Source organism: Natrix helvetica (genome assembly GCF_964273705.1).
Source record: "Natrix helvetica genome assembly, chromosome: 2".
NCBI classification, from domain to species: Eukaryota; Metazoa; Chordata; class Lepidosauria; order Squamata; family Natricidae; genus Natrix; species Natrix helvetica.
Genome location: NC_138552.1, coordinates 53,116,846 through 53,144,419, shown reverse-complemented (window position 1 = coordinate 53,144,419; position 27,574 = coordinate 53,116,846). Strand labels below are relative to the sequence as shown.

Here is a 27,574-nt window from a genome sequence, read left to right as displayed (position 1 = left end):
GGAATCAGATTTAACCCACCAAAGAAGTGCAAATTTTATACCAGACAAATAGAAATAATACATAAAGGGAAAAGCTGTATGGTTCCTACTGTTGCCATTTTTCTAGGCACATTCAGTATAATTTCTAAATATGCATGCATGTTTTATTCAAAAGTTACGCAGAATGAATAAAAAAGTATTTTCCCCTATGCACAGGCAGACTCCCACAAATAATGTCTTCACAGTGCGGTGGAAGTGCCAATACCTAGGTGAAACTTAGCTCCTAGTAATGGTAATTGCCACAACAGTAAGTCAGTTTAGACCCTCAATTCTAAAGTAGCAAATAGCAAAAAAAATAAATAAATCTTGTGGCAAAGAACAGAGACAGCAAAACATTTTGCTCATGAAAATACTGCAGTCTGAAACTGATCACGGCAGCTGCTGAAAAAAACCCATTTTTATTGAAAAACATGCCTAAATGCCTTTTAAGCATGAATTGTAATTAGAGACAATTGCTTTTTTTATCCATTCCAAGTGAAACTGTGCAACATTCATTTCTCAAAGAAAACCGTTGCTGCTATGTGAGTTGCATTTTGCAGTTAAGCACTAAAGCCTTTTTTTTTAATGAGGTTATTTAGATGAATATTATAAGAAATTATATCTCAGTTATTGCATAAACACCTGAACAACATCCACATGTTATTTCTTTGTTTGCTTTAGTAATGTTTATTTTTTTCCACTTTTAATATTGCAAAATATTAGAATAGTCGGAGGAGTGTTGCTGAATATTTGCTAGACCAGCGATGGCGAACCTTTTTTGGCTCGCGTGCCACAAGTGGGGGGAGCATGGGGGGGTCGTGTGCGGGCATGCTGCACCCATAATGCAACACGCAATCCCCCAGTGCGCATGCGCGCACAAAGCCCCCCCCCCATTTTTACATGCTTTTTTCGCCCTCCCCAGGCTCCAGAGGCTTTATAGGACCCTGGGGAGGGCGAAAAGAGCCTTCCCCCCCCCGAGGCCCTCCGGAGGCTTCAGGACCGTCCAGAGGCTTCCCTGAAGCCTTCGGAACGCTTAAAACTACCCTCCGAGCAAACCGGAAGTGACTTCCGGGTTGCTCGGAGGGTCGTTTTAAGCGTTCCGAAGGCTTCAGGGACCGTCCGGAGGCTCCGGACGGTCCCTGAAGTCTACGGGGGGCGGGGGAGGCTATTTTCGCCCTCCCCAGGTTCCTATAAAGCCTCTGGAGCCTGGGGAAGGCAAAAAATAGCTTTTAAAAAGGTGAACTCAGCTGGCCAGCGCGCACATGCGCGCTGGCCAGCTGACAGGGCAGCGCCTCGCGTGCCCTGACAAATGGCTCCGCGTGCCACTTGTGGCACGCGTGCCATAGGTTTGCCATCACTGTGCTAGACGAACCTGGAACTGAACAATAGGTGCAACCAAGAATCTTTAAAACGTGGTGGACCAAATTGAACAAACTGCTACTGATTTGATGAAAACAATCACATTTGTGTTGTTGTTGTTTTTACTCTTGGTAAAACAAAATCCCAGTATTCAAAATTAGGAAAATTAAGGGCAACATACATTCATTGTACCTACATAACACTGTTTATAATATTACAGTACTAACTCAAGGTCTCCTGTTGTTTATACAAAGATTGTTTTTTATTCAATCTCTTTATGACAAACTGATCTCCAGAGGTACATATGATAAAGGCAGCTTTTTCATCCCAGGATCCAATAGGCTCCATCAAAAATCCACTATGCTGGGCAGTTGTGACTTATAAACTGCAATTTTACATTTCTTCAAATGTGATACAATTATGCTAGAGTGCACAATTCCTGGCTGTTTGGGAAAGTGGGTGAAATAATAGGATGACTTTGCTCCATGTAATGCAAAATAGTATTCCAATTTTTGGCTAAAGCTGCTTTAAGAGTTCTTGTTCAATGAGAGAGTGAAAGTAGGATCTGACAATTCTCAGCAACAAATTGTCACAGATGAACCCAACTTTCCAGGTCACAAAAAGAATGACCAAAAGTCCACTTACTCAAAAAGCCAGGAAGAAAGGTACTTAGATTTAGACCCTAGGACTGACATATGTATTTTATACATACAAAATAAATTGTTGTGATTCTATCTTCTGCATATGTATGACTTCTGCCCTCCCTGCAATACAACAGCTTATTAGTTATGTCATGGCTATCATACAAGTAATCCTCGATTTACGGTCCCAGTTGAGCCCAAAATTTCTGTTGCTAAATGAGTCAGCAGTTAAGTGAGTTTTGCCCCACTTTATGACCTTTCTTGCCACCAATCAATTGTTAAGTAATTCACTGCAGTTGTTATGTTAGTCACCTGGTTGTTATGTGAATCTGGCTTCCCCATTTGCTTTGTTTGTCAGAAGGTTGTAAAAGATGATCACATGACCCAGGGACACTGCAACCATCATAAATATGAGTCAGGTGTCAAACATTTGAATTTTTATCACATGGCCATGGGGATACTGCAATGGTGTTTGATGTGTGAATAGGTGTGGTGTGTGCAGTGTGAACAACAGTCAGAAGTTCCTTTTTTCAGTGCCATTGTATCTGCAGCCACTAAATGAACTAAATGAACTGTTTTAAGTCAAGGACTACCTATACTTCTGCTGTTAGCTAGCAAATTTAGTGTGGCAGGTAGAGAATTACTGATGTTCTTAATATAAACTGACACAGAAGAGTTGAATCTCTCCATCCCTGAACTTTCAGGTGTCAATTTAATATACATCTGAAATTTAACCAGTCAATTCTAACTATTTTCCAATTTATTGGGACATTACAATGATATGAGCTGGGCATATTTGCATATTTCCACATTTAAAATTCACACAAAACTTCTAGTTGATCATTTCAAGTCAGTCAACATTTGTATTTTCTGGTCAATAGCTAAGCACAGAAAATTGACAGCAATCAATGCTTGTTTGTCAACCATAATCTAAATGCTTAAGTTCCTCTCTCTCAGATCCATACTTTAAACACTTGCCCTGTCTTAAAACAACAACAATAATAATAACCACAAAATAAATTGCTAGGAAGTCCTTATAATTTATTTATTTCCTTATGCAATGGAAGCAAACTGCTCTGCCCTTCCAAACTCCTAATGTTTTTGTGTGCCAACTCTGCATTTGGGCTCCTTTAGCTAAACATGCCAGCATGCTAACTAGGAGTTGAAGGAAATATTTTCCAGTGAGAGCACAGACCATCCTTTCAAATTCAAGTCAATGATACATTATAAGTAGTGCTGATGAGCAAAATTCGATGTGAACCATTCTAGCAGTTTCTAATCAGGTTCACAACATCAAGTTTTGTTTTGTTTTTAAAAACTGCCTAGTTTGATATTATCACAAGCAGTGCACATCAAATTCTTGCCTTACTCTGTCGTCAAGCTGAAACTAGCCATTACTCTTTCTCAAAGTTAAATAGTGTTTAAAGGGTCTGTGCTGCAACCAACAACCAAGGGTTGAATGATTGCAAAAAGTGGTCAATTATAAAAATGTCACCATACCATCTTTCTGATATTCCAGCTAGGGGAGCTTAAAGCAAAGGGAAAGAAAGCACTCTCAGCTTTGCTGCATAGCAGCTGCTCAAATGCATAGAATGTGTACTGAATATATATTGAAAAAGTGGAGGGGAAAAGCTAGTAGTCTCTTTTCATTCTCTGGTGAATAGAGACACAGGGAGATCTAAGGTGATTCTTAATCATCCAGGTTATGGTGGTCCCAAAGTGCTTTTCAAAAGGCAACTGGATTTTCTTGGGGTTTTTTTCCCTTGAAAACATTTTGCTCCTCAACCAAGAAGCTTTTTCAGTTCCAGAAGAAGCTTCTTGGATGAGAAGCAAAACATTTTCAAAGAAAAAATATCAAGAAAGTCCAGTTGCCTTTTGGAAAGCACCTTTGGGAGACACAGATGATTTTATTAGTCTATGAACAGGGCAGTGGTGGGATTCAAATGTTTTTACTACCAGATCTGTGGGCATGGCTTTGTGGGTGTGGCAGGGGAAGGATACTGTAAAATCTCCATTCCCTCCCCACTCTAGGGGAAGATTACTGCAAAATCCCCATTCCCTTCCGATCAGCTGGGATTTGGGAGGCAGAGAATAGATGGGGGTGGGGCCAGTCAAAGGTGGTATTTACCGGTTCTTTGAGTTACTCAAAACATCTGCTACCAGTTCTCTAGAATTGGTCAGAACCTGCCGAATACCACCTCTGGAACAGGGACAGCTAAGGATCCTCTGAACTGTTCTGCTGATCAGATGATCAGAATGAATTATTTTATGGGTTTTTCCTGTCAGTCAGCATTACGAGCCAACAGACTAGCGAAGAGTATCCTCAAACCTGTTTGTGAAGGATTGGAAGATAGAAATGTTGTGAAAATAGGGGTGTAGAAATGCCCTTCATTGGTTGGATTAGAAAGATACAAAAATTACTCCTCCTTGGGCTTTGTTTTTAGCTTCACCATCCTAGAAGATATTAGATTGGAGAAAGCTAGAATAGATTATGTTCCTGAAACTCTTGCCAGATCTATCAGCTTAAAAAGTGGAAGATTCTTTGCCTGTTCTGCTAAAATTTCTGTTTCTGAAGACCAGTTTATTTGATTCAGTGCTGCCCAGAGGATTACTGTCTGGTAGAGAATGTTCAGGAAAGAGTCTTTAGAGTACTCTATTTTCTGTTAGGGAAGCTATCTAGACAATTTCTTCCTGCAGTTGAACTACAAAAGCAGCAAAATTTACAAATGTGATTTGTGCAGAGATCAAAGTAAGATAAATTTCAGCATTGCATTCCTAATCTTTTGAACTGAAATTAAAATTTTGAACATGTTTATTAAAATGGTCATGCTTTTTGTAATTTATAATTAAGATATTAGATAATGCTTGATCCATGCTTGATTAAAAAGTCATCAGTTTCATAGTTACAAACCACTCATGAGGACAAAGAAAAGATTGAAAAGTTCTCCTTATACCTTCTAATGAACTTAAGTGCATAGTCTGCCTCAGCAGGAAGAAATCAATAATATTAGATTAATACCAGGACAGTCCCAAACAAACTTTAGATTTCTGGACATGTCATTAGAAATCTGCCACTAGTGTTTTGTTATTTTAAAAAACTGATACAAAAGGCTAGAAAAGGAAGCTTACTGGGGGGAAAAAGAGATTGTGTTTCAAATTCTTGTTGTCTGATGACAACATAGATATAAGCCTTAAGATTATCAGAACCACTTTTCACGATGACTTTTGATCTAAAAACTCTAAATATTTTTTGAAGAAAATACATGGCTTTGTGCATTAGTCATTAAGATTCTGCATGATGTCTGAAAAATGACCATAAGATAGGAATTAGAAGGCTGGCTGAGACAAAATGCAGCTAAGAGAAAGCTTTAAGGATTTTCCTCCTCTCTGTGCAAAGATCAAAGACCGATTAATAGGAGTACTCCTATCCTTCTGGAGTACGAAAATTGATGGAAAAATCTCAGGCAAGGTTCAGTAGATTTATGAATCAGATGATGAGGAATTCTAAGGCAACCTTAAAGGAGTTTCAGAAAGCTTCTTTTGATGGGAACAGAGAATCTATCTTGAAGGAGGTAAATTTTACGGTTACCTCACATGTCCTCCCTTGATTTCCTTAACAACACCATATCCCCACCAGTGGTAGGATTCAAAATGTTTTACTACCGGTTCTGTGGGCATGGCTTGGTGGGTGTGGCTTGGTGGGCGTGGCAAGGGAAGGATACTGTAAAATCTCCATTCCCTACCCACTCCGGGGGAAGGTTACGCCCCGAGTCCCTTCTTGGGAGAGGGGGTGGTCTAGAAATCCAAGAAATAAATAAAATACTGCAAAATCCCCATTCCCTCCCGATCAGCTGGGACTTGGGAGGCAGAGAATAAATGGGGGTGGGGCCAGTCAGAGGTGGTATTTATCGATTTTCTGAACTACTCAAAATTTCTGCTACCAGTTCTCTAGAACTGGACAGAACCTGCTGAATACTACCTCTGATCCCCACCCCCGCAATGTGGTGGGTACATGAATCTCGAAAAGGTAGCATAGACCTTAGCCAGGATTGTTGTTGTTTTTTCAGGTGCATTTTTTTCCTAGAATAGTAGAAAAGAGTTATAAGTAGAATATTTGGAAAGGATAATACTGTGTGTACTCAAAAAAGGAGGAAAAATTAACCTGGATAAGAGAAAACTAATAGTAAAAATTACTATGGAATCTATTCACTAAGTTCCTCATTTTGTTGAAACAAAATGAAATGAATGGTTGAAAGAAACAGAAATCACAAGATGATGAAACATTTTTTTGAATAAGGAGTAAAGACTAAAATTAAACCAAAAAGATGCTTTATAACATAGAGTTTTGTAATATATTGAAGACAAAAATGACATGGAAAAAGAAAAAAAACTTGTTAAACCCAGGTCATTGTTAAGCAAAAATGAAAATGTTACTTCTGATTTAACAAAGGAGTAGACAGCTCAATGTAATCATGTGCATAATTCACCAGTTCCAGAATACAACATTCTGAAGAACTCCTGAACATTCCATTCCTTGTATGACCACATAGACCAAAAGCTCCTTTGGACTATGTCATGTCTGGATCAATTGAGTGGTTTCTGGAAGATAATCTTTTAAAACTGAAGCTCTTTGGTTTCTGGATGAAGTATATTTGTTTCAAGCCACACCACCACCACCACCACCTGCAATGACAAATGGCTTCTATTTCAGATGATTTACTTCTAGAAACTTCCAAATGATCCTGAAATGAAATGGCTAGCAGGAGATTCATCCTTTTCAGATTTCTTGAACTTGGCTCAGCAGCAGGTCACATGTCTCCTGGCACTTTCCAGCTCAGCTTAATATTATTGGCTGAAAAGTCTCAAGACACAACTTGGCTATATGAGACTCTACTGCAGATAGGAATCCAGCCATACAGAATGGATGATTTTGACTTCCCCACCCCAAATACTAAATATAATTTGTAGTTTTAGTATCAGTTGCCTGAAATATCATAATGGCAAAAAGTGACTACAAATTCAATAGTCATGCTTTAATTAATTTCAATTCCATTGATCTCAGCAGCAACCATAAGTAGAAAAATAGTGTTACATTTAAAACATTTACAAATGAAACAATTTATTCTATCTGTAGATAAGATTATCATTATATTCCTGTCCAGCGTAGGAAAACCTCTGACAACTCATTAAGTTGAAAAGGGCAACAGCTTTTTTTTTTTCATCTCCCTATCCCCACAGTTGTTGAAAACAGACTAATACAAACAAACCAGCTGGGTGTTCTTATTTTTGTAAGACCCCCCCCAAATACCACATCTTCACTCAGTATAATGCTTAGAGAAGAAACCATGGCTCCTTGTTTTGTTACTGGGGCACAAGGCTCTGGTGAGCAGCCTGAGGGCCACAATTTAAAGACTCTTGTGGAGCTTCTGTGCCAGTGTGTATAGTAGTAGATGGGTTGAAGATGAACCTTCAACTGTAGAGATGCTGGTGATGTGACTAAAAGGGACCACTTTTTGTCCATGATGGCGAATCCATGGCACGCGTGCCAGAGGTGGCCCTCACAGCCTCTGTGGGTACACATGTCATCGCCAGCTGCCCTTCTGGTTTCTGGTGTGCACATACAGACACCAGAGCACCAAAAAGCAGCCCAAAAGACTGACAAAAACAGACAAAAAGCAGTCCATTTTGGGGCTGTCTTCAGGGCATTTTTCAGGCTGTTTTGGGGCTGTTTCCAGGCCATTCTTCAGGCTGTTTTCATGGCGTTTTTGTAAGTTTTGGCATGCATTTGTAAGCGATCCAATCTTGTTTATATTTTCCAGTCTTTGGATTATTTACTTCTTTGAATTTTGTAATGTAACCAAAAAAAGTCAATTGATTGATTATGTGCCATCAAGTCAATGTCAACTCTTAGCAACTACATAAATAGATTTTTTTCCCCAGAGCAATTTCCATTAATTTGGTCTTTCAGGCCATCCAACGATGCACTCATCACCACTGAAATTGAGTCAATTCATCTTGCTGTTCATCATCTTCTTCTCTTTCCCTCCACTTTTCCAGAATTAGATCCTTCTCACGATAACCAGGTCTTCACATAATTTGTCTGAAATAGGATAAACTAAGCCTGGTCAGTTGACTGCTCTACTGAGACTGTGGTATATTTCTTGACTAATTGTTCCTTTACCGTTGACAGCTGATCCTCAAAAGCAAAAGCTATCCACCACTTATATCATCATTGTCAGTTCTAAGGCTAATTGTTGAACCTGCTGTCATTAGCTTAGTCTTCTTTATTTTTAATTTTAGTCCCATTTTTTTTACTCTGCTCCTTGACTTTTATTACCAGAGCTGGTAATCCTTTGCATTTTTGGCAATCGCAGAACTATCAACACCAGAGTACAGCATATTGGTATTTCTTTCTCTACTTTAAAAACCATGATCATTTTATTCCAAACCAGCTTCTCTTAATTTCTATAGAGCATATGTTCCCTTTCTTCCTATTTAACATATAGGTTGAATAAACAAGTAAACAAGGAGAAAGTACACAGCTTTTTCTCACTTCTTTGGAGCAATCAGTTTTGTGTACTGTACCCTCCTTGCCTGTTTCACATGAAGAAAATAAGATGTTCTGGGATTCCCATTTTTCTAAACATATTGTATGTTTACATTACATTAAGAACCGTTGTTTATGATATGTGTATATTACTGATATTTGCATACAAAGTCCGTCTTAGTAGAAATTGGGAGGCAAAGTAAATGAATATTCCTGCACCTTTCTTCTAATTACGTATATTTAAGTGGCAATTAAATGTGGTAAAAATGGCAGACATAAATTGATTTATTCATTGTTAAGAAAAAGGTTGGTTACTTTTGCTGAGGTATACTGGTTATTCACAGAGTGAAAGATTTCTATAGACTATTCACTGCAAGAGAATATATTCTTACCAGGCCTGATCAGCTGCATGGGAATATGAATGTTTTTCTACATTCATATATACTATTTCCTCTTTGTATACTAAGGACAAATAGAAAAGCATTTATGCTATAAATCCATTTATAATAAGCAAACTAATTATGTCAGCAGGTCTGCAGCCTCCAGTCTTGCTAGATAAATGCACCTAGCTGAGAAAGCAGGGAAAGAGGTTTTGAAGCAGATGCCATTGTTAGAAAGCAAATTTAATTCAGACATAGACATTTGCCTTGCTTTAAGTATAGCTACCTATAATAGGAATCCAATATTTGAGCATGAGACAAAAAATTAATGCCACAGTGCTTAGTGACAAATAAATGAGTTTTTAGTTCCCCTCTGACTGAATCTGTACTGACTCACATACTAAATTTGTCAATGAAATATGAATGCAGAGTCAAAGGAAAATTCAACAAAGAAAAATACATGGGGGAAAGATGGATGTAGTACAAAAAAAAATTCAATAAGAAAGAGACACATATATGGAGAGATGATATGACTTTCTTGTATTACTTTCACTGTACATAGAGTAGTATAGTTCATCTATCTATTTATCGTCAGAAAAATCTTGAGCTAGGTTAGATAGAGAGATTATTTCCTGAAGCTATTTAGGGAACTTTAGGACTAAACAATAATCATGCCTTGTGTGATCCAGTGACAAATAATCATTTGCACAATGAATGAATCACCTTCTCTTAAAAAGGGATAGATCCAAAATCTGGGCAATTTATAACAGAAATCAAAATAGTAGATGGCATTTATGCCCAAGAACACTGTTAATCATCTCACACTCAAATTTTGACTCAAGCTATTTATCAATTTTTGCTTACCATTATGACTGATATGGCTCTCAAATATCTTAAGACAAAACATTCATAGTCTTGATAATGGAGATACAGAGTTAGTTAGGGATCCAAGGCACTGGACCCAAAGCCTTAAGAACTAAGGGGTTGCCACAAAGGAGTGTCAACCTATTCTCCAAAGCACCTGAAGGCAGGAGAAGCAGCAATGGATGGAAAATGATCAAGGGGAGAAGCAACATAAAGTTAAGGAGAAATTTCCTGACAGTTAGAACCATTGATCGGTGGAATGGCTTGTCTCCAGAACTTGTGAATGCTCCAACACTGGAAGTTTTTAAGGAGAGATTAGACTATAGGGTTTCCTGTCTGAGCTAAAAGACCTCTAAGATCCCTTCCAACTCTGGTATTCTGTATTCTATTCTGTATATTCTTGTGTTCTTCAACAGATGCATTGGATAACAGGCTCTTTTTAAAACTATGGTTGCAATCCTTTATAGGAATATTTTGCACTGAATAAACTATGGTTTATTTTCAAGGAAACATGTATGGAGCTGTTCATTTGAATAGTAGAGGCCTGGCCACATTCATGCCCTTGTAACATTGAGTAACCATGCTCTATGTACTGTAGATGAAGGCTTTAGGCTATTGTAGAAGTATTTCAACAGAATTATTTCTGATACAAACTAGAGAAGCAAGGATTTTTTTCCTACTAAATCCATTTATTCTACAACTAAACTAATTGCACAAGCTTTTTAAAAAAAACTCTGAAAGCAATTCAAAGTGCATTTTATTAGGCTAAATAAATTCTACATACATATTCTTTCCAATCTATAGAAATACCATGCTATCTCTTCAAATAGCTTAAAACTCAAGAATGGGAATCAAGATACATGTGGAATTCAGCAGACCCAATTTAGGGGATAAATATTGTTATCCTGGAGTATCACAAGTTAATTATGATAAAAGAAAACTCTTACGTTTACAGAAAAAGAGCAATATTTAGAACTTTAAAATTTAGAATATTTTACTTTAATTATGTACATACAAACGCTTTGAACACACTTTTCAGATGCTTTCCTGTAAAATGATGAATTAGATTGTGTTATCTAGTTCTTGTCTTTGAATAATGGTGTGATAAGCTATAATTTGAAGAAACATGTTTCAAATTGATAATACACACATTTGATATGTAGGCAAGAATATAGCAAGGAGATAAAGCAGTTTTACATAAAATTTGCATATACCAACTTATAGATGGAGGTGATAGTTTGAATGTCTACAATTAATTAGAAATACAATACATTCTACTATCCTGAGAAATGATAAGGTAATCTATGGCAAAATTACACGTATAAGATACACTTTTTTAATTGAAGGATTTGATCAAGGCACAAGTGAATTAAAGAGATTCAAGTTCCATTATTAGGGTAAAAACCTTAGGCAGTTTAAAACAATATTTTATTTCATATATATCTGATTTAGTTTTCATAAACTGATGTTTTATAACACATATTTTGAAATGTTTTCAATGATAACAGCCAAACAAGACAACTGACAACTGCAGTATCATTATAATGTTGTTTATTTGCATATAATTGCCATTAACAAAATGTGTTTAGCTAGCTGAAATATATTATGCAATATGATTACTTGATAAAGCTATCACTCAATTCTAAAAATATCCAGGAAACTTTTAGTATCAACCAAATATCTTGTTATTCCTACTGATGGGAAAGAAAATGCTACTTTTGCAATGTATCTTTTAGCCCCTCTTGTCTTTTTAAATGAAGAGAGATAGTAGGTTGTTTTACTCTTATCAGCTGAAGTTTGAATACTCAAAGGGAAATACATTTATAAAGCAGTGAGCTGCTTTTTAGCTAACCAGCTCTCATTAACCTTGTTTTCAGATGTGTGCCGTGTGCTTCATAAGGCTCTGAAAGTTGCCTCTTCAGATCCTCCTTTCTTCCTCTTATCATGAAGAGTAAAATATGCTGCCTTTAAAAGTAATAAAAGACCATTCTTGCCTGAGTGATTCCCCTTCATGTTTTTCCCCTTCAGAAAGCACAATCAGGGTTTTGAAATATATATATATATATATGTATGTATGTATGTATGTATGTATGTATGTATGTATGTATGTATGTGTATATATATATATATATATATATATATATATATATATATATATATATATATATATATATATATATATATATATATATATATATATATATTCCCCCACCCCCATCTGTAGTTTGTTAAATTTGCTAAAAACAAAAATCCACACATGGATTAAAAGTGGTAATCTAAACAAAATGAGCCATAAGGATGTTAGTTCTAGATCTGCTCATAAGAGATCCCAAAACTCAGAAAATAAGTTGATGGGAAAGCCAGAGTCCCTCTCCCCCCCACACCAACCCCGTTTTTTAAAATAATGCTTAGGAGGGAGAAATGCTCACCAGCTAAACATACAAAAGCTGGAGGAGATGCAAAGCAATGAGAAGGGAGTTTAGCTGAATAGTCGAATGGTAAGAAAGTTAACAGAAACATTCTGCCATCCCTTTTCAATACATGAGGTCCAGTTGAGCCAAAATAATGTTTCCAAGAGCCTCACAGTTCTGGAAATTGTCAAAGCTTCATTAGACTAGACATAGCTAGCAAATTATAATTTGCTCTAATTTACAATAGGCTATTTATAAATCTTATACCAATGAAAGAAAACAAACACAATCCCTCAGTTGCAATTTATAAATAAAGCTATACCAAATCTAGTGAGCCATATTTTAAATTTATTTACTATCAAAACTGGTTTGACTGTCAATTTACTCCTGCCAAGCCTTCTACTTATTATAGATCTTCATTACAGTTCTAAACAATTTCTCTTAATTTTACAATTTGTGTTTGGGCTTGCAATTCAACTTGTCAAACTGGGTATCAGCTAAATTTAAAATATAATCTATCAACAAATTAATTAATTATATTCTGGCTCATAAGGTTATGGGACAATGGTTTATAACTTCTATGTGTGGACTTTGTCTGGAATCAAGGTAAAAGTACAGGTGATCACAGCATGTCTCCTCCATCCAGTTCTTTTCTTCAAAGCTAGACTCATTTACAATATGGAACAAGTTAGCATAAAACAGCCTGAAGCAACAGAGTAAAAGAGCAAGAGTACTAGATAGGGCAGATTCACTTAACCTTATCTTTGTTCCTCTCTAATAGAGGTAGCTCCACTATCTCTATTAGAGTGAAGGCATCTGAAGAACATACATGGCTGGCTGTATCATTTAACATTTGGCTGTGTGTTTGTCCTCAAGTGACCTCATAGTCTGGGGTTGATGTTTGTTTTCATTTGAGAATCTTTTTTATCACACTTCACAGTTCCATATCATGGTAACCAGTGGTGGGGTTCAAAACTTTTTAACTACCGGTTCTGTGGACACGGCTTGGTAGGCATGGTGTGGCTTGGTGGGTGTGGCTTGATGGGCGTGGCAGGGGAAGGATACTGTAAAATCTCTGTTCCCACCCCACTCCAGTGGAAGGATACCGTAAAATCTCTATTCACTCCCCACTCCAGGGGAAGGTTACTGCAAAATCCCCATTCCCTTCCGATCAGCTGGGACTCGGGAGGCAGAGAATAGATAGGGGTGGGGGCAGTCAAAGGTGATATTTACCGGTTCTCCGAATTACTCAAAAATTCCACTACCACTACCAGTTCTCCAGAACTGGTGAGAACCTGTTGAATATCACCTCTGATGTTAACAGTTCCAGATCATGGTAACATCTACTTCCTTCTAAATCAAAGTTACCATGACACAAAGGAGCTTATAACACTGGCACATAAAAACTCTGCAACCATTTCTATCTTGTCATAAATAGAAAACCCATTGTAGTAACATTGTAGCACCATCAACCTTCAGGTTCCTTGCTTCTGCTCCGTTCAAAAGCAAGACTGTACTGAATAACTTTTCTTTGCATAATGGCTATCCTACAATATCTATGAAACGTAAGTACAGGACATAATTCTTAGCACAATTTGGTATAAGTGACTAACTGGTTGGCTATGAGGAACAGATGAATAATTGTTTAAGAAATTATCAAAAACAGATTATCTGCTTTTAAACAACATACAACAAAAAGATGAGCAGCCAACAACATGAGATAGGCCAAGTTCCTTTATGGCATTTTGCTGACATAACTAAGGTATTGCTTTGAATATTGCTCTCTATGTTGCTGTTCTTATCTATGATAATGTTCTGGCAGCTTCTGTGCCATTCTTTTTAGAGATAATATTTAAGTATATCAGGTGAATTCAATACTTTCTTCACTGAGATGTCTTCTTTGTGTATTCTGTCAGCTCTATTCTCAGGTGTATAGCACCACAGCCATAGTAAATCACAAGGGCCGCATTTATGATCTTATTTAAATTGACATTTAAAGAACACTCGTTCTTAGTACTTAGCATTTCTATTTCAGCATTTTGAACAAAAACAGGAACACATCAAAAAATAAATAAATTGACCATTATTTTCATCGGAATGGTAATGGATTATGGTGGAAATAAGAATATTTGAACTGTTTAGTCATTATTTCTCCATCACTTTTACAGCATTTAATAAACCTGATCCCATGTACTATTTTAATTTCAGTACCTGGAATTAATAAGAATAATAAATAAGAAAATAAGAAAAGCATTAGTTTAAATGCCTTGTTTATAAATAAACAATATTTTCCCAGGTTTTTCTTTTGGCATTATTGAAATAGATTTATCCTAAAATGGAGATCACTTTTATAAAAGAAATTGATTTTCAGAAGGATTCTTCAGCTTTATTTGAAAATATTTACTTCAAATAATTTTATTTATAGTTTAAAGTAACTCTCAAGCTGAAAGATTACCAAGCAGTGTTCTTCCAAATAGTATTGCAGTAACAGAACAGACAGAACAAAATGTAAAGTCTTTTTCTTCAAAAAAATCTTGCTTCTCATGACAGTATTGTCTTCTGCTGTATTGTATTAGTTTCAAACCTTCTGCGTAATGGTTTCAGTCTCTTTGTAGTTTTAGCTTTCTAACTTTATTGCTTTTGTCTGTTGACAACAAGGTTCATTCTTTCATCAAAATCTAATTATGTTCTAAACCAGTTCTATTTCATCTTCTCTTATGCCAATCTTTCCTTTTTCTCAGTTCATTATGTACTGATCTCTCTCTCTCTTTAAACTATGGTATGATATCTTGTTTATTTGAATTTATAAAAATTTACTCCTTCACTCTTTTTGTTCTTGCTTAATATATTTTCTGGTGCTTTCTAGTCTGAAACTCCTAATGTTTCATTTTTTCTCTTTCGGTTTGTGTAAAAGTTCCCATTTCCCTTTAATTACCATTTTCTTTTGAGTCATTTTAAAAGATTGCAAGAAAATACATAGTTACATTTCTTAACAGAAAATCCAGTGGTTAAGGAGGAAATTAACTAAAAAATTTCTGACATCATTGTAAAATGGACTAGTAAACTTGACATAAAGCCCATAAACCTGCATTGGGATTATATCTTATGGTTGTAATTTTTAAAATAAAATCTTCATAGTTTAAAAAGCAGTATGATAACCCATTAATGAAAACAACTAATGTAGATATATAAACAAATGGTGTAAAATACCTTTAAAATGACCTGTGTCAAACAATAGTCTTTCTGATGTTATTCTTCCCTGAGTTCTAATAACAACATATATTAGCCTAAATAGCTGCATAACAGAAATAACTTTCCTTTCAGTTTAATATGCAGTTTCTTTATGCTCTGTTTTTCTTCTTAAAGTAGTTAGAGTTTAGTTTATTTTTGTATTTTTTTCTGTTAAAATAATAATCAAAGCATTTTATACTAGAGGAGAAAGTATAACACAATGAAAGAGCAAATCAAAACATCAAAGGACAGCAGTACGAACACTTGAGCAAAACATTAAGCAAGAAAAACAGGAAAATAATTAAACACGATCATGACTTTCAATGTCAAAAATGGAAAAAAAAATAAAGATAGAAAGACCGAGAGAGTTTTGATCACTTTTCGTTGATAGAAAGCTCAATTTCAAATTTAATTACGGCTGCAGAAGAAGAAGAAAAACCTCTATATCTTTTTATAGCTTGTTCTTGATATATGACCATTTGTTCAACCACTGAAGTTACAAAAGCACTGAATGAAGGGATTTAAGACCTTTTGCCTGAAGTTACAGCCATTGCAGTGCCCCATGGTCACGTGATCAATATTTGGCACTTTTCAGCCCCCCCCCCACACTTACAGTGGCAGGGGCCCTGCAACATCCATCCATCTATCTATCTGCCCCCCGCCCCAATCTATGCCCTTTTGATCCCCTGCTACCCCACACATTACCACCCCAACTCAAATTTATCATCTTCTTGTTCCTGCTGCTAATGAGGCATCCCTCACCCAGCTGCTGGCCAGGGCCGGGGTTTGGCTTTGCATTGAGATAAAGGAGGGGGGATCCGAAAGCAGACTTTTTCGTCCCTCTTTACAGTATGTACAGTACTGTATTTTACAGTATGTAAAACCTGCCCAGGAGCTCTTTGCAAAGGGACATTTTGATGTGCTGTTGTTGCTTTTTTATTTGTTCACAGTGTGAAGTCAGTCCCAGCAAGGTTTAACAGCCAGCCTGGGCATGCCTCAACAACAGCAGGAACAAGAAGATGGTGAAGGCACCAGGGGTCTCAGAGTGCAGGGTAACAAGGGCAGTGGGGTGGGGTGGCTACAGCTTCTCAGGACATACCAAGCAAGCCCAGATCCATGCAGTACAGGGTGCAGGAAAGCCAAAAGGACACAGATGGGGTGGGGATAGGCATGTGTGGGGAGAGTATGAAGGGGGAGTGAGCTTAGGGACCCTTGAAGAGCTGGAAGTGGCACAGAATCCCCAAAACTCTTATCTGGCCATTTCCAAGCAGAATTAGTCTGGTGAGTTTCTTGTAAATAGGCATGCAGCAATAAATAAGTAACCTTGATCAGCTCATGGTGTAATTTTGGTTTCTTGTGCCTGGCAGGTAGGTCCTCAGCTAATGACTGGTAACACGACAGCAATGAGGATTGTCGGGATTGTAGTCTCATGACATCTCCCTTTAATACTCCACTTAGGAACCAAAATTCAGGTCCCAATTGTGGTCATAAGTCAAGAACTGCTGGTACCTTCAATACAGAGAACGACTGCATATTATTTGGTTGGGAAAAAGAATTGATACATGAAGAAATCCCATGAATGCAAGCATAATAAAGAAATGTAGGTTCAGTCTCCAAAAGGTGGATTCAGAAATCAACATAGGCCAGTGATAATCCTTTTTCCCCCCATTTGGAACAGTGTTGGAAATCCTTGTGCCAAACTGGTAAATAATCTAGGAGCAGTGGCAGCTGTTGCCAGAAGGTCCCTTAGTCTCCATTTTATATGCCAGTTACAGTGTGATCATTTCCTGGATCAGAAGGCCCATGGATCTATCAATCATGATTTGATCATCTTTCAGTTTGAGTACTGAAACTCACTCCATGTGAGGCTTCCCATGGAGACTATCCAGAAGCAACAAAGTCCAAAATTGTATAATTAGCTACAGGTATCTAGTTTTGCCTACATTACACTATTAAAGTGAGAGCTGCACTAATTAAATATGGAATTCTGGGTGCAACTCAAAATGTTGACTGAAACCTTTAACACCCAACATGACCCAGAACCTGTTTTCTGTATCTATCTATCTATATATATATAAACAGCTGTGTGTGTATTTTCTAGCAGAACTCTGGAATGGCTCAAGCAATTTCAACCAAACTTGGTACACAGATGACTTACTCTCTGGAAAAAAAATACTGTGGGGGTAAGAAATCCCTAAAACCCCTCGGAGTGTGTGTTCTGTTAAGATACAGCCTGTTGTGCCTTAAAATGGATTTTACTGTACTGCCGTAAAATGGCTTCTACTGTGCAGCGCAGTGGACTTGCCATGTTAACATCTTCACGGTACTCCACAAGGGGGCTCCCCCCTGGTAAGGGGGGAAATTCAACATTAGAAATTATGTTTGGTCCAGACATTTTCCGCCTATAAATAAATAAATACCTGGGCAATGCCAGGTTATCAGCTAGTTTTCAATAAGATATGGAAGGAAGGACTACTTTCAGATACCTACTCTGAGAAAGTGTCATCATTAGAGGAAATGTCTTTCTAAAAAGAAAGAGGACCTAGAAAGAAAAAGAAAGAAGAGTATGCTCCTAAATGTTTAAAAATCAATTCTCCTGGCTCCATTGCCATAGTTGTGCCATTCACCTAGCTACAGAACAGCTGATTGGTCCATTAGGCACTGAGGCTGACCTCAGCTGTCAATCAGCTTGAAAACTGAAAATTTAACAATGGGTTCTCACAAGCTGCAGCAAGCCAGTGCCAGCACATCACTGTCTGCTTCCCTTCTTTCAAATAGCAATCTTCCTAAGATAGCACAGTCACCCACAGGTGCACAGGTATCAAAGTCGATCGCATCATGTGACATATTGTGCCATTTTTTCCCTTTGCAGAGCTGGGGGAGGTGTGGCTTGCATATGACGCATCTGGCCCCTGGGCCACCAATTTGACAAGCCTGCTTAGGGGTTTAGAAAAGTCAGCAAGACTTTCCCATTCCAAAAGATTTCTGGCAACTGACATGACTGAATTCCTTTCTACAATAAAGTTATGGTTTATATGGAATTTGGATTTCCAATTGGCTTTGTGCTTAAGACTGGACTAGAACTCAGGTCACCCCGTTTCTAGACTGATACCTTAACTACTACTGTAGGAAGTTATCACCCAGCCCTCTCCCAGAAAAATGAAATATCCTAGGAAATATTGAAAAGGCAGAATATTATATTTTCCTGGATGTGAAAAAGGGAGAAACACATTTTAAACACAAAGTAAATTCCTGCAGCTTCCTGCCCATCCCCACTTTGTCAATGGGCCATTAGGAAGGCCAAGCTAGTCCACTTTACATAATAAAGAGTTCTCCTCTTCAGCTCCAGAGTGATGGGATTAAGGCAGGATAATATTGCCTTTTGCTCAACTGACCACATGGCATCTGAGAACTCAAAACCAAACCTGGATTCAAAACTCAGCCTAGAGGGTTGCCCTTGCACGGGCCCATGGGAGTCTGGCAACCAATCTGTAGGAAGTTATCACCCAGCCCTCTCCCAGAAAAATGAAATATCCTAGGAATATTGAAAAGGCAGAATATTATATTTTCCTGGATGTGAAAAAGGGAGAAACACATTTTAAACACAAAGTAAATTCCTGCAGCTTCCGGCCCATCCCCACTTTGTCAATGGGCCATTAAGAAGGCCAAGCTAGTCCACTTTACATAATAAAGAGTTCTCCTCTTCAGCTCCAGGGGTAAGGGAATGAAGGCATGATAAATAAGCCTTTACTCAACTGACCACATGGCATCTGAACTCAATCAAACCTGTATTCAAAACTCAGCCTAGAGGGTTGCCCTTGCCCAGGCCCATGGGAGTCTGGCAACCAATCAGAATACATTTCTTACACAGGAACAGGAAACAGATAGGTGGGGCAGAACAGATTATAAAAAGCCCTGCAAGCCCTTCTTCACCCTTTTTTCTCTTCCTTTCCCTTCTCTTCTTCTCCACCAACATTGAAGCATGTGATCACCTTTTCTGTTCAGGGCTCAAGCCATGCGGTCCTGTCCACCATTAAAACCATCTTTCCAAGCAGCCTCCATGTCTCCAGTGTCTTTTTCCCCACTTGGAGCCGAACCCAGAAGGACATTTCTTTCATCACTACAACTAACTGGCCCTTTAAATGATACGTAAGTCTACATAAATAAAATAACAAAGTAAAACATTTTGTATCTTCTGCATATGAATGCAAGAGGCATGTCATTTATGGGCTTTCACCACCAAACTTTGTTTCCTTATCCTTTGATAGCTGCTGATATAAAACTAGGATTGTTATTTTCTATTTGAGCAGTGACAATTAATATTGCCCTTACTGGATCAGATAGATTAAATTAAGATCTTGTTGCTAACTAATATCAATTCCATAGGTCTGAGCTTGTTATCTTTTTCTCTTTTCAAGAGAAGAAACAGAACAAAAATAATTTCCTGCTGAGTGCAGTTTTAGACAGTCTTTCAAAAGTGAATAAATAAAATATATTTTCAAATGTGTGTGTGTAAGTCAACGACCTGAGAAATCTGTGGAAACTAAGTCAAATATATTTTTTCATGATGTTTCCTTACTATGCATCTTTATTTATTTTTTTAAAAAGTTAATTAAAAACTTGTACCCAGACCAAATGACAGTGATTCACTATAGCATTTTTGGAAACCAACATCCCTAGCAGAACATTTGCAGCAAGATTTGGAGGACATGAAATATACAGCTCCAAATAATTAAAGGAAGTAAGTTAAATAAAATTCCCTTAGAATCATGCTAAAAAAAAAAAAGCTTTGACTTTTTAAAAAACAACCATAATTTGCAAATTACCATTTTTGCAATTTTTCTCAAGGCAATGTTTTAGATCAGCAAAAGAAATATAATGGGCCGTAGCGATCTTTTTTATAAAAAGGAATGCCAGGAACATTCATTTCAGCAATATTCATTCTATAAACAAGGGAGAAAACTCATAGAATTACATAGAATCAACTGATTTCTACTCATTTGTCCACTGGGATCACCAATATACACCACAGGATGGAAGGGAAGCAATAAGTCATCCACCCAATGCTCAAGAAAATTAAGATGTTCTCAGTGTGTTGCTATCTGACCTGTACTTGAACACATTCATTATAAAGGACCTTGCTAATCTCTTGGTAATTGTCTATTGTCAACTGTTCTGTTACACATTCTTACTTAATATTCAAACAGAATCTTCCCATAACTACAATCCATTATTCCTGGTCCTGCTTACTGGATTGGTAGAGAATAGATTTTGGGCTTCTTTATGACAACCCTTCAAATATTTAAAGACAGCTATTATATTCCCTGTCAGTGGGAACTTAATTTCATTCTGGTCCATGGTTGTAACAATGCAAATAGTTCTGTGTTTGATTTTGTTTTCTTTTTCTGTCCAATTTTGGATACTAAGACTATCTTCTAAATCTTTTTTTTAATGTTGTTTTATTTATTCTTGATAAATATAAATGCCATAGCAATAAAAAAATGTTGAAAAGTCAATGACTGCAGCCATTTACTGGTTCGTCCAAAAAATTATAAATAATGGGTGCTTGCAATCTGATATCTCTTACCAGTCCTTAGTTCAATTACCCCATCATTCCAGTTTTGAACATTATTTTCTGATTAAGAAAACAGTGGAAGAAACAGTGGAAAAAAACTTACAAAGTTTTACAGATAGGTGACTTCATTTGGACCCTCCATGCAGTTCTGTGAAAGATTTGTTCCTAGAACATGCTATCCTGTCCTATTACTGTTGGAGAGTTCTGACCAATGTTGTTAGAGAGTTCCATATAGTGATAATGTTTATTTATTTCAAAAGCTGCAATTCACCCATAATCATTTATTGTCTAGGTTTCTCCATGATTTAATATATTAATAACTGCAACACACACACACACACACCAGCAACCCTTTTGCAGCACAATGCTTTTTGTCCCCTAAATCTAGTAGGAAGAGGACAACTCAAGGACCTCTCCCTGTTTGAGCTGCATTCCAGTTCCACTTGTATAATGTTGCCCTCAGGTTAAGTTGTAATAAAATGTACCTAGATTCTGAAGAATTAAATGCTAGTTCAACTGGAAGTGAAATAAATTACATTCAGTAAATGATCCTATAGCAAGAGGAAATTACAATGTAATCTTCTCTTTCAAATGTTTAAAGACATTAAAACTGTAAGGAACCAAAAAGTTGTAATCCAATAAATAATTAACGTCCTTAGAAGGGAATACCTAAATTAATAAGCAGTGGTGATAACAAAATGTGTACAAAATATCACTGAACCAATCATAAAATATACTTTATGGCAGCTTACCTTTCACAAGCTCTGACAGTCCATGCAGCAATTATCCATAAGGAGATACTAAAAACCAAGAGTACAGTTCCCGGGCATATTGTCATTAAGGTTTTCATAACAAAACGTGTATTGAAGTTGATCTTGTTTAGTGCTCCAATGCTTCTGGATGAGGCATCAGTGAAAAGTTTGCTATGCAAAAGCATAACTCTGGCAATAAGATAAAGTCTCAGGAACATAGGTATGGATAAAATTATATCCACATCAGCTATTGTTGTAGATGGGGTATAGGAGAAGGCAAGACGAGCTGTCCATGTAAAAGTGTAGTTGCCAGGGATAGGATGAATAGCACATACCAAAATTTCCAAGCAGATGAAAAAAATGCGCTCATAAGTCATGGCTATTCTCCAATCATCTGCTCCATTGTCCACCATAAATAACTGGAAAAGAAATGCAGACGTTCCGTATTAGAGAAATATTCAGTTTAACAAATATGAATAAGTGTATTCTGAATAACACTTCCTCTCTAAAGTAGTGTTTCTCAACCTTGCCATTTTTAAGACTGTGGTATGGACTTCAATTCCCAGAATTCTCCATTCCATATGCTGGCTGGGGAATTCTGGGAGTTGAAGTCCACAAGTCTTAAAGTTCCCAAGTTTGGACACCCCTGATCTACAGGATATACAATTATTGAGTGAGGTTATCAACCCTAGAACTGCATTTAAATTTGGAGCAGATGTGGCCCTAGTAGTAAAACTATCACATTTACTATTCTACCATTTAGTTACAATTGAAAACAAATCATTACAACAATTCCACACTCCTGTCTGGCCTATTCAGGCATATAACTAACTCATATTTTTTTCTGTACAGCAGGAAAAAAAAACATAAACAAATATGAACTTGGTGTTTGAACCTCAGTCTCCAATAGCAACACACTCCCTGTACCACTGGCCTCTCTACTTGGTCTAAAATAATTATAAAATTCACATAAAGATAGTTTAACTCTTCAGGGAAGAACTTTTTAAGGCATATTACAATCTCAAAATCAAATATGGATCATGATGGCATAAGCCATTTATATTCTATTAGAAAATAAACAAAATAAACTATTATTTTGATAAATCGGATGGGCACATTCAAATTTAGATGCTTTCTGTGATAAAAAATATTTCTGTCTTAGCAAAGAGTGATATTTTATATTTTATTGGAATAATAAAATATTTTTCATTTGAAAATATATGGTTGCTAAGAAGAAACTTTAAAAAATAAAAATTGGCACAGACAATTTAGAATGTCTGGATTTAGAGGTTTATACAGATTATATAGATTATACAGAGAGTATAGAGAAAGGCAATCTGTTTCGACTCTTAATAAAAATAATCAGCATGCTCAGGAGTTATGGGAGTTGTTTGGCTATATGTTTAAATATATCTTTTAATTATATTATGTATATATACATAGCAAATAATATTCATGCTATCTAATTCTAATAATTCATTAAACATTTACTTAACAAGCAATTCAAGTATAATTCAATTCAAGATAAGACTCTGCTGATCAGAAAATAATGTAGTGGAATAGAACACCACAAATGTTAATTTATAAAGTCAGCTGTTTGGTGGGGAAACAGAAAACAAAGGTATTACTCCACTTTAATCCAATGGTTTAAGAAGAAGTAACAAAAATGTTTACCCCTTTCCACATATCTGCTGATTTGTGCTGTTAACAATGAATATTCTAGGAGCGTTCAGAATGATTGTTATCCCTGTCATATCAACATGATCGAATAAAAGTATTCACATCTGAATTATAAAAACACATTTAAACAAGTGTACTTTACTGTATAATCTTTTAGAAATTCTATTATTGATATCTTTTAGTTTCCCCCCTCCTCTACTTTTTATCAGCAACAATATATCTTTTTACAATTTAATTTAAAAGGTAGATTATTTTGAATAATGCTATATCATCAACAATACCATAATCTTACTTTAAAATCAGCACTTTTTTTTACTTCTGTTCCTAATTTTATTCCCTGCTCTGTTCACCACTCTTGCATTCTAATTAACCATGGTTTCATTTACAGAAACATATTGTCTGAGATTACAGAATGTGTGAAACCAAAATCAACCCATATATATTAAGTCTTGGCATTATGTGTGGATTAGTCATTATGACGGGTCTGAATTATATGTTTAACTATTTATTTTCTACCATAATTTTAAGTCAAAAGTTTCTTTTTTAAAATACAACACATCATTATAATAAGAATGCACTGAAATAGTAAATTGCAATATTCATGACGAGTATATGTTTGTTGCTATACCTACTGTCTTAATATGACAAGCATGGAGGCCAAGTATATTTTCTCAAAACAGCCTTTTTATTCCCAAACTGTAGCTGTAATGGAGATGGTAAAGTATACAACATACCTAAAGAGTTTACACACAAATCTGTGGCACAATTCTGAATATTCATGATCAAGATAAAATATATAATTATTAATGTTTCTGGTTCTATCTATTCAGATTAAAATATTAATCAGATATGCATGTATGTGTATAATCAAAAATAAGATGCTATTTCATTCTTAACTGTAGAACATAGAGGAATGTAGTTTCTTTTCACATAACTTTAATTTTCAATATCCCAAGGAAAAAAATCAGATATTAAGCGTATTTCCATTTACACTTTTAAAGGGAATCATGAAATAAGTCATTTTCTGCATTATGTTTTGCTGGGTCCAGTTTTGGTATAATGTATTTATGAAATCATGTATTTACTGAAATCAAGGCAAGAATGTGTCAGAGCTTTTTCATTGTGATTTATATTTGTAGTCCTATGGTGTTCACCAGAGCAGATAGCTGAAGTATAAATCAAATCGAATCAATCCGTCAATACCAATGCACTTTTTAAAAAATTCACATCTATCACAGTGTGTCACAGACCTAATACCAAAGCTCCTAAAGTATACACATACACACACACAAACAATCCTAAATCAGGAAAGATTAGAAGTGCAAGGTCAGTACAATGAATTGACTACAGAAAGAGAGCAGGAAACTGGACAATATGGCTAAATAACTAGCGATCCATTGTCAGCAACAAACTCTAAAAAAAATTGGATTTGCCTCCCAAAACCTTTCCAAAAGTTAATAGCAAATTGTATTGTCATGGAAATAATTAAAACTACTGTAGATAAATGTATTATATTTTAAGACAATGTGCTATTTTCTATTTGCTATTTATTAAAGCAGACTATCTTTTTCATATGTTTTGTGAAAGCCTAAATAAAGCTATGACTGTTTTAAGAGGCATATTGACTTAAATAAATCAACTTCTAAAGCAGAAAGATTTGAAAAAGATTTTAATGAGTAGAAGAAAAGTACTGAGCACAATGGACACAATGAAATCCAAACCACTTTCTTCTAAATTTTTTAAAGTTTGCATACTCTTATTAACTATATTTAACTAATTTAATTTGCTCAAAATTAAATTCTATTGAAAATAGTTTTTATTTTCCCTCTTTGGTTTGTGTGTCTGTGTCTGTGTTTTTGTGAAAATAAATCTCTCATTTATAGGATGAAGAAGAAATAATCTAAAATATAAATGTTAACATTAAATCTAATGCTAAATTATGATAGGCTCCTCCCCTATTTTTTTTTTTTTGCTTTTCTCTATTTCAATAATGCTTCAGCCAATAACCTGGCTGCCTCGTTCATTTCTTATGTAATAATCCTAAACAGATCCAATAGCTCACTCCAATTCCAACTCCTTCAGTAAAATGCCCCATTAACCTTATGTATTCAATGCAACACAAGGAAGGCAAAAATTAATGGCACCAGCATACAAATAACATGACATGTGTAATGTGACATCAGAGCATTACATAATTGTATAATCATTGCATAATGACATTGAGATGCATGTGTCATCATTTTGAAACCAGTGTGTTTTGTCATGGCCTCTGCTGCTCCACCACTAAGTGTGCATATTCCAACATTGTTCCAAATGGTTCTAGAGGTGTTTCTTCTAGCTGACGAATAAAAGTACATTGCTAGGTTTTCTCTTCAAGACAATAGAAAGATTGTTTGGAAAGCTACACTAGAATGATGATAGTTTTTCCATACCCTTGCTCACCATCTAATTTCCATTTCACTCATTACTCTTGAGTATCCCCAAGAGTCCAAGGTAGTTTGGAGGAGCTTAGCAGATTGCAAAGGAAAAGAGAATCAACTCTAATTTCATGTATGCATATATGTATGCACACATACACATAAAGTTCATGAAATATTTATTTATTTCAGGGTACAGTTAAAACTATATTTTTATACATGTGAATAGCTGTTAACTGTGAAATTTAACACAAGGGACAATGATTTTTTTAAAAATCTGCACAATCAAGTCATGTGTTATTGTTATTGCAAAATTTTGATTTATTTTTTTATTATGAACAAAAGCATACCTTTTAGTTGACTTATTTTACTAATTTAGAATAAATCAATTAATAAAAGCATGTACTATAGGTAGCGTCATATGAAAATTGATTCCTGTTTAAGATTATTAATAATTACATTAAACATCCTTTGTGCCTTGATAATTATATTATCCAGTATAAAATATGTTACAAGAAGGGTGTCCATGTCTTTCTTGCTTGTTTGTTTCCTATCACCAACTTTAGTAAACTGACTCATGATGGTTTAGAACAAAATATAAACATCCGCAATAAGGAACAATAAAATATCTATGGAATTGAGGTCAAACAAATGCAGCATTAAAACACCCATGGTAGATTTAAAAATAAAACATTTAAAATTTGAAACAATAGCAAAAGAATCTCAGGATGTCCATTCCCTTGGAAAATGCCATATGGCAGAGCTCCATCTTTAGTGGTTTCCTGAATGTTCTCAGAAAAAAGGCAAGCCTGATATCAATGGGGAAATTATTCCAGAAGGTCATCATTGCAACAGAAAATAAGTTTGTCCTGAGATGATCTTGATACAGAATGTTGTTGCTTCAAGCTATGCAGGGCTTTTATAGGTTAGAACCAGCACTTTAAATTCTATCCAGAAACCAAAAGGGAGCCAGTGTAAGATTTATACAATTTTATACAATAGCAGAGTTGGAAGGGACCTTGGAGGTCTTCTAGTCCAATCCCCTGCCTAGGCAGGAAACCCTATACTGTTTCAGACAAATGGTTATCCAACATCTTCTTAAAGACTTCCAGTGTTGGGGCATTCACAACTTCTTGAGGCAAGCTGTTCCACTGATTAATTGTTCTAACTGTCAGGAAGTTTCTCCTCAGTTCTAAATTGCTTCTCTCCTTGATTAGTTTCCACCCATTGCTTCTTGTTCTACCCTACCATTTGAAGAACAAGTGCTTTATACTGCCAATAATGAGTGCCAGTCAAAACTTAGAGCACTGCAATCCTGTGGTTTCCAAGTAGTCTTTAAAGGCCGCACCATGTAGAGTGCACCGCAGAAATATTTTTTCTTAATGACAAGGACATGAGTCATTGTAGCCTGATCTTCTCATTCCAAGTAAGGTTATAACTGGCACATCAGTCAGTTGGGCAGACCTCCCTATCACAGACTCCATGGCTAGTTTAGTAAGAACCCCGAATGGGCCCAAGTCAGGGCCAGTTCTTTCAGAGAGGTTGTTTTTCCATCAAAAAGTAATTGATGAATAGGAGAACACCAATATATCAACACTAACACTAAGTTTATCTCCAGTGTTATTGTTCTCATCTATATCCTTATACTCTCAAGACACTAGGAAAGGACCTCCACGGCATCTCTAGTCCAGCCAGAGTA

At 36.1% G+C, this 27,574-nt stretch overlaps 1 protein-coding gene across 1 annotated transcript in view; it reads right to left on the bottom strand.

Moving 5' to 3' along the window:
• KCNN2 (potassium calcium-activated channel subfamily N member 2) overlaps nucleotides 1-27,574 on the bottom strand; it is a 92,307-nt gene that overhangs the window by 57,896 nt on the left and 6,837 nt on the right. The window contains exon 3 of the mRNA XM_081943430.1: nucleotides 21,779-22,197. Coding sequence (XP_081799556.1) covers nucleotides 21,779-22,197 — 419 coding nt within the window. The remainder of the gene's footprint in view (nucleotides 1-21,778; nucleotides 22,198-27,574) is intronic.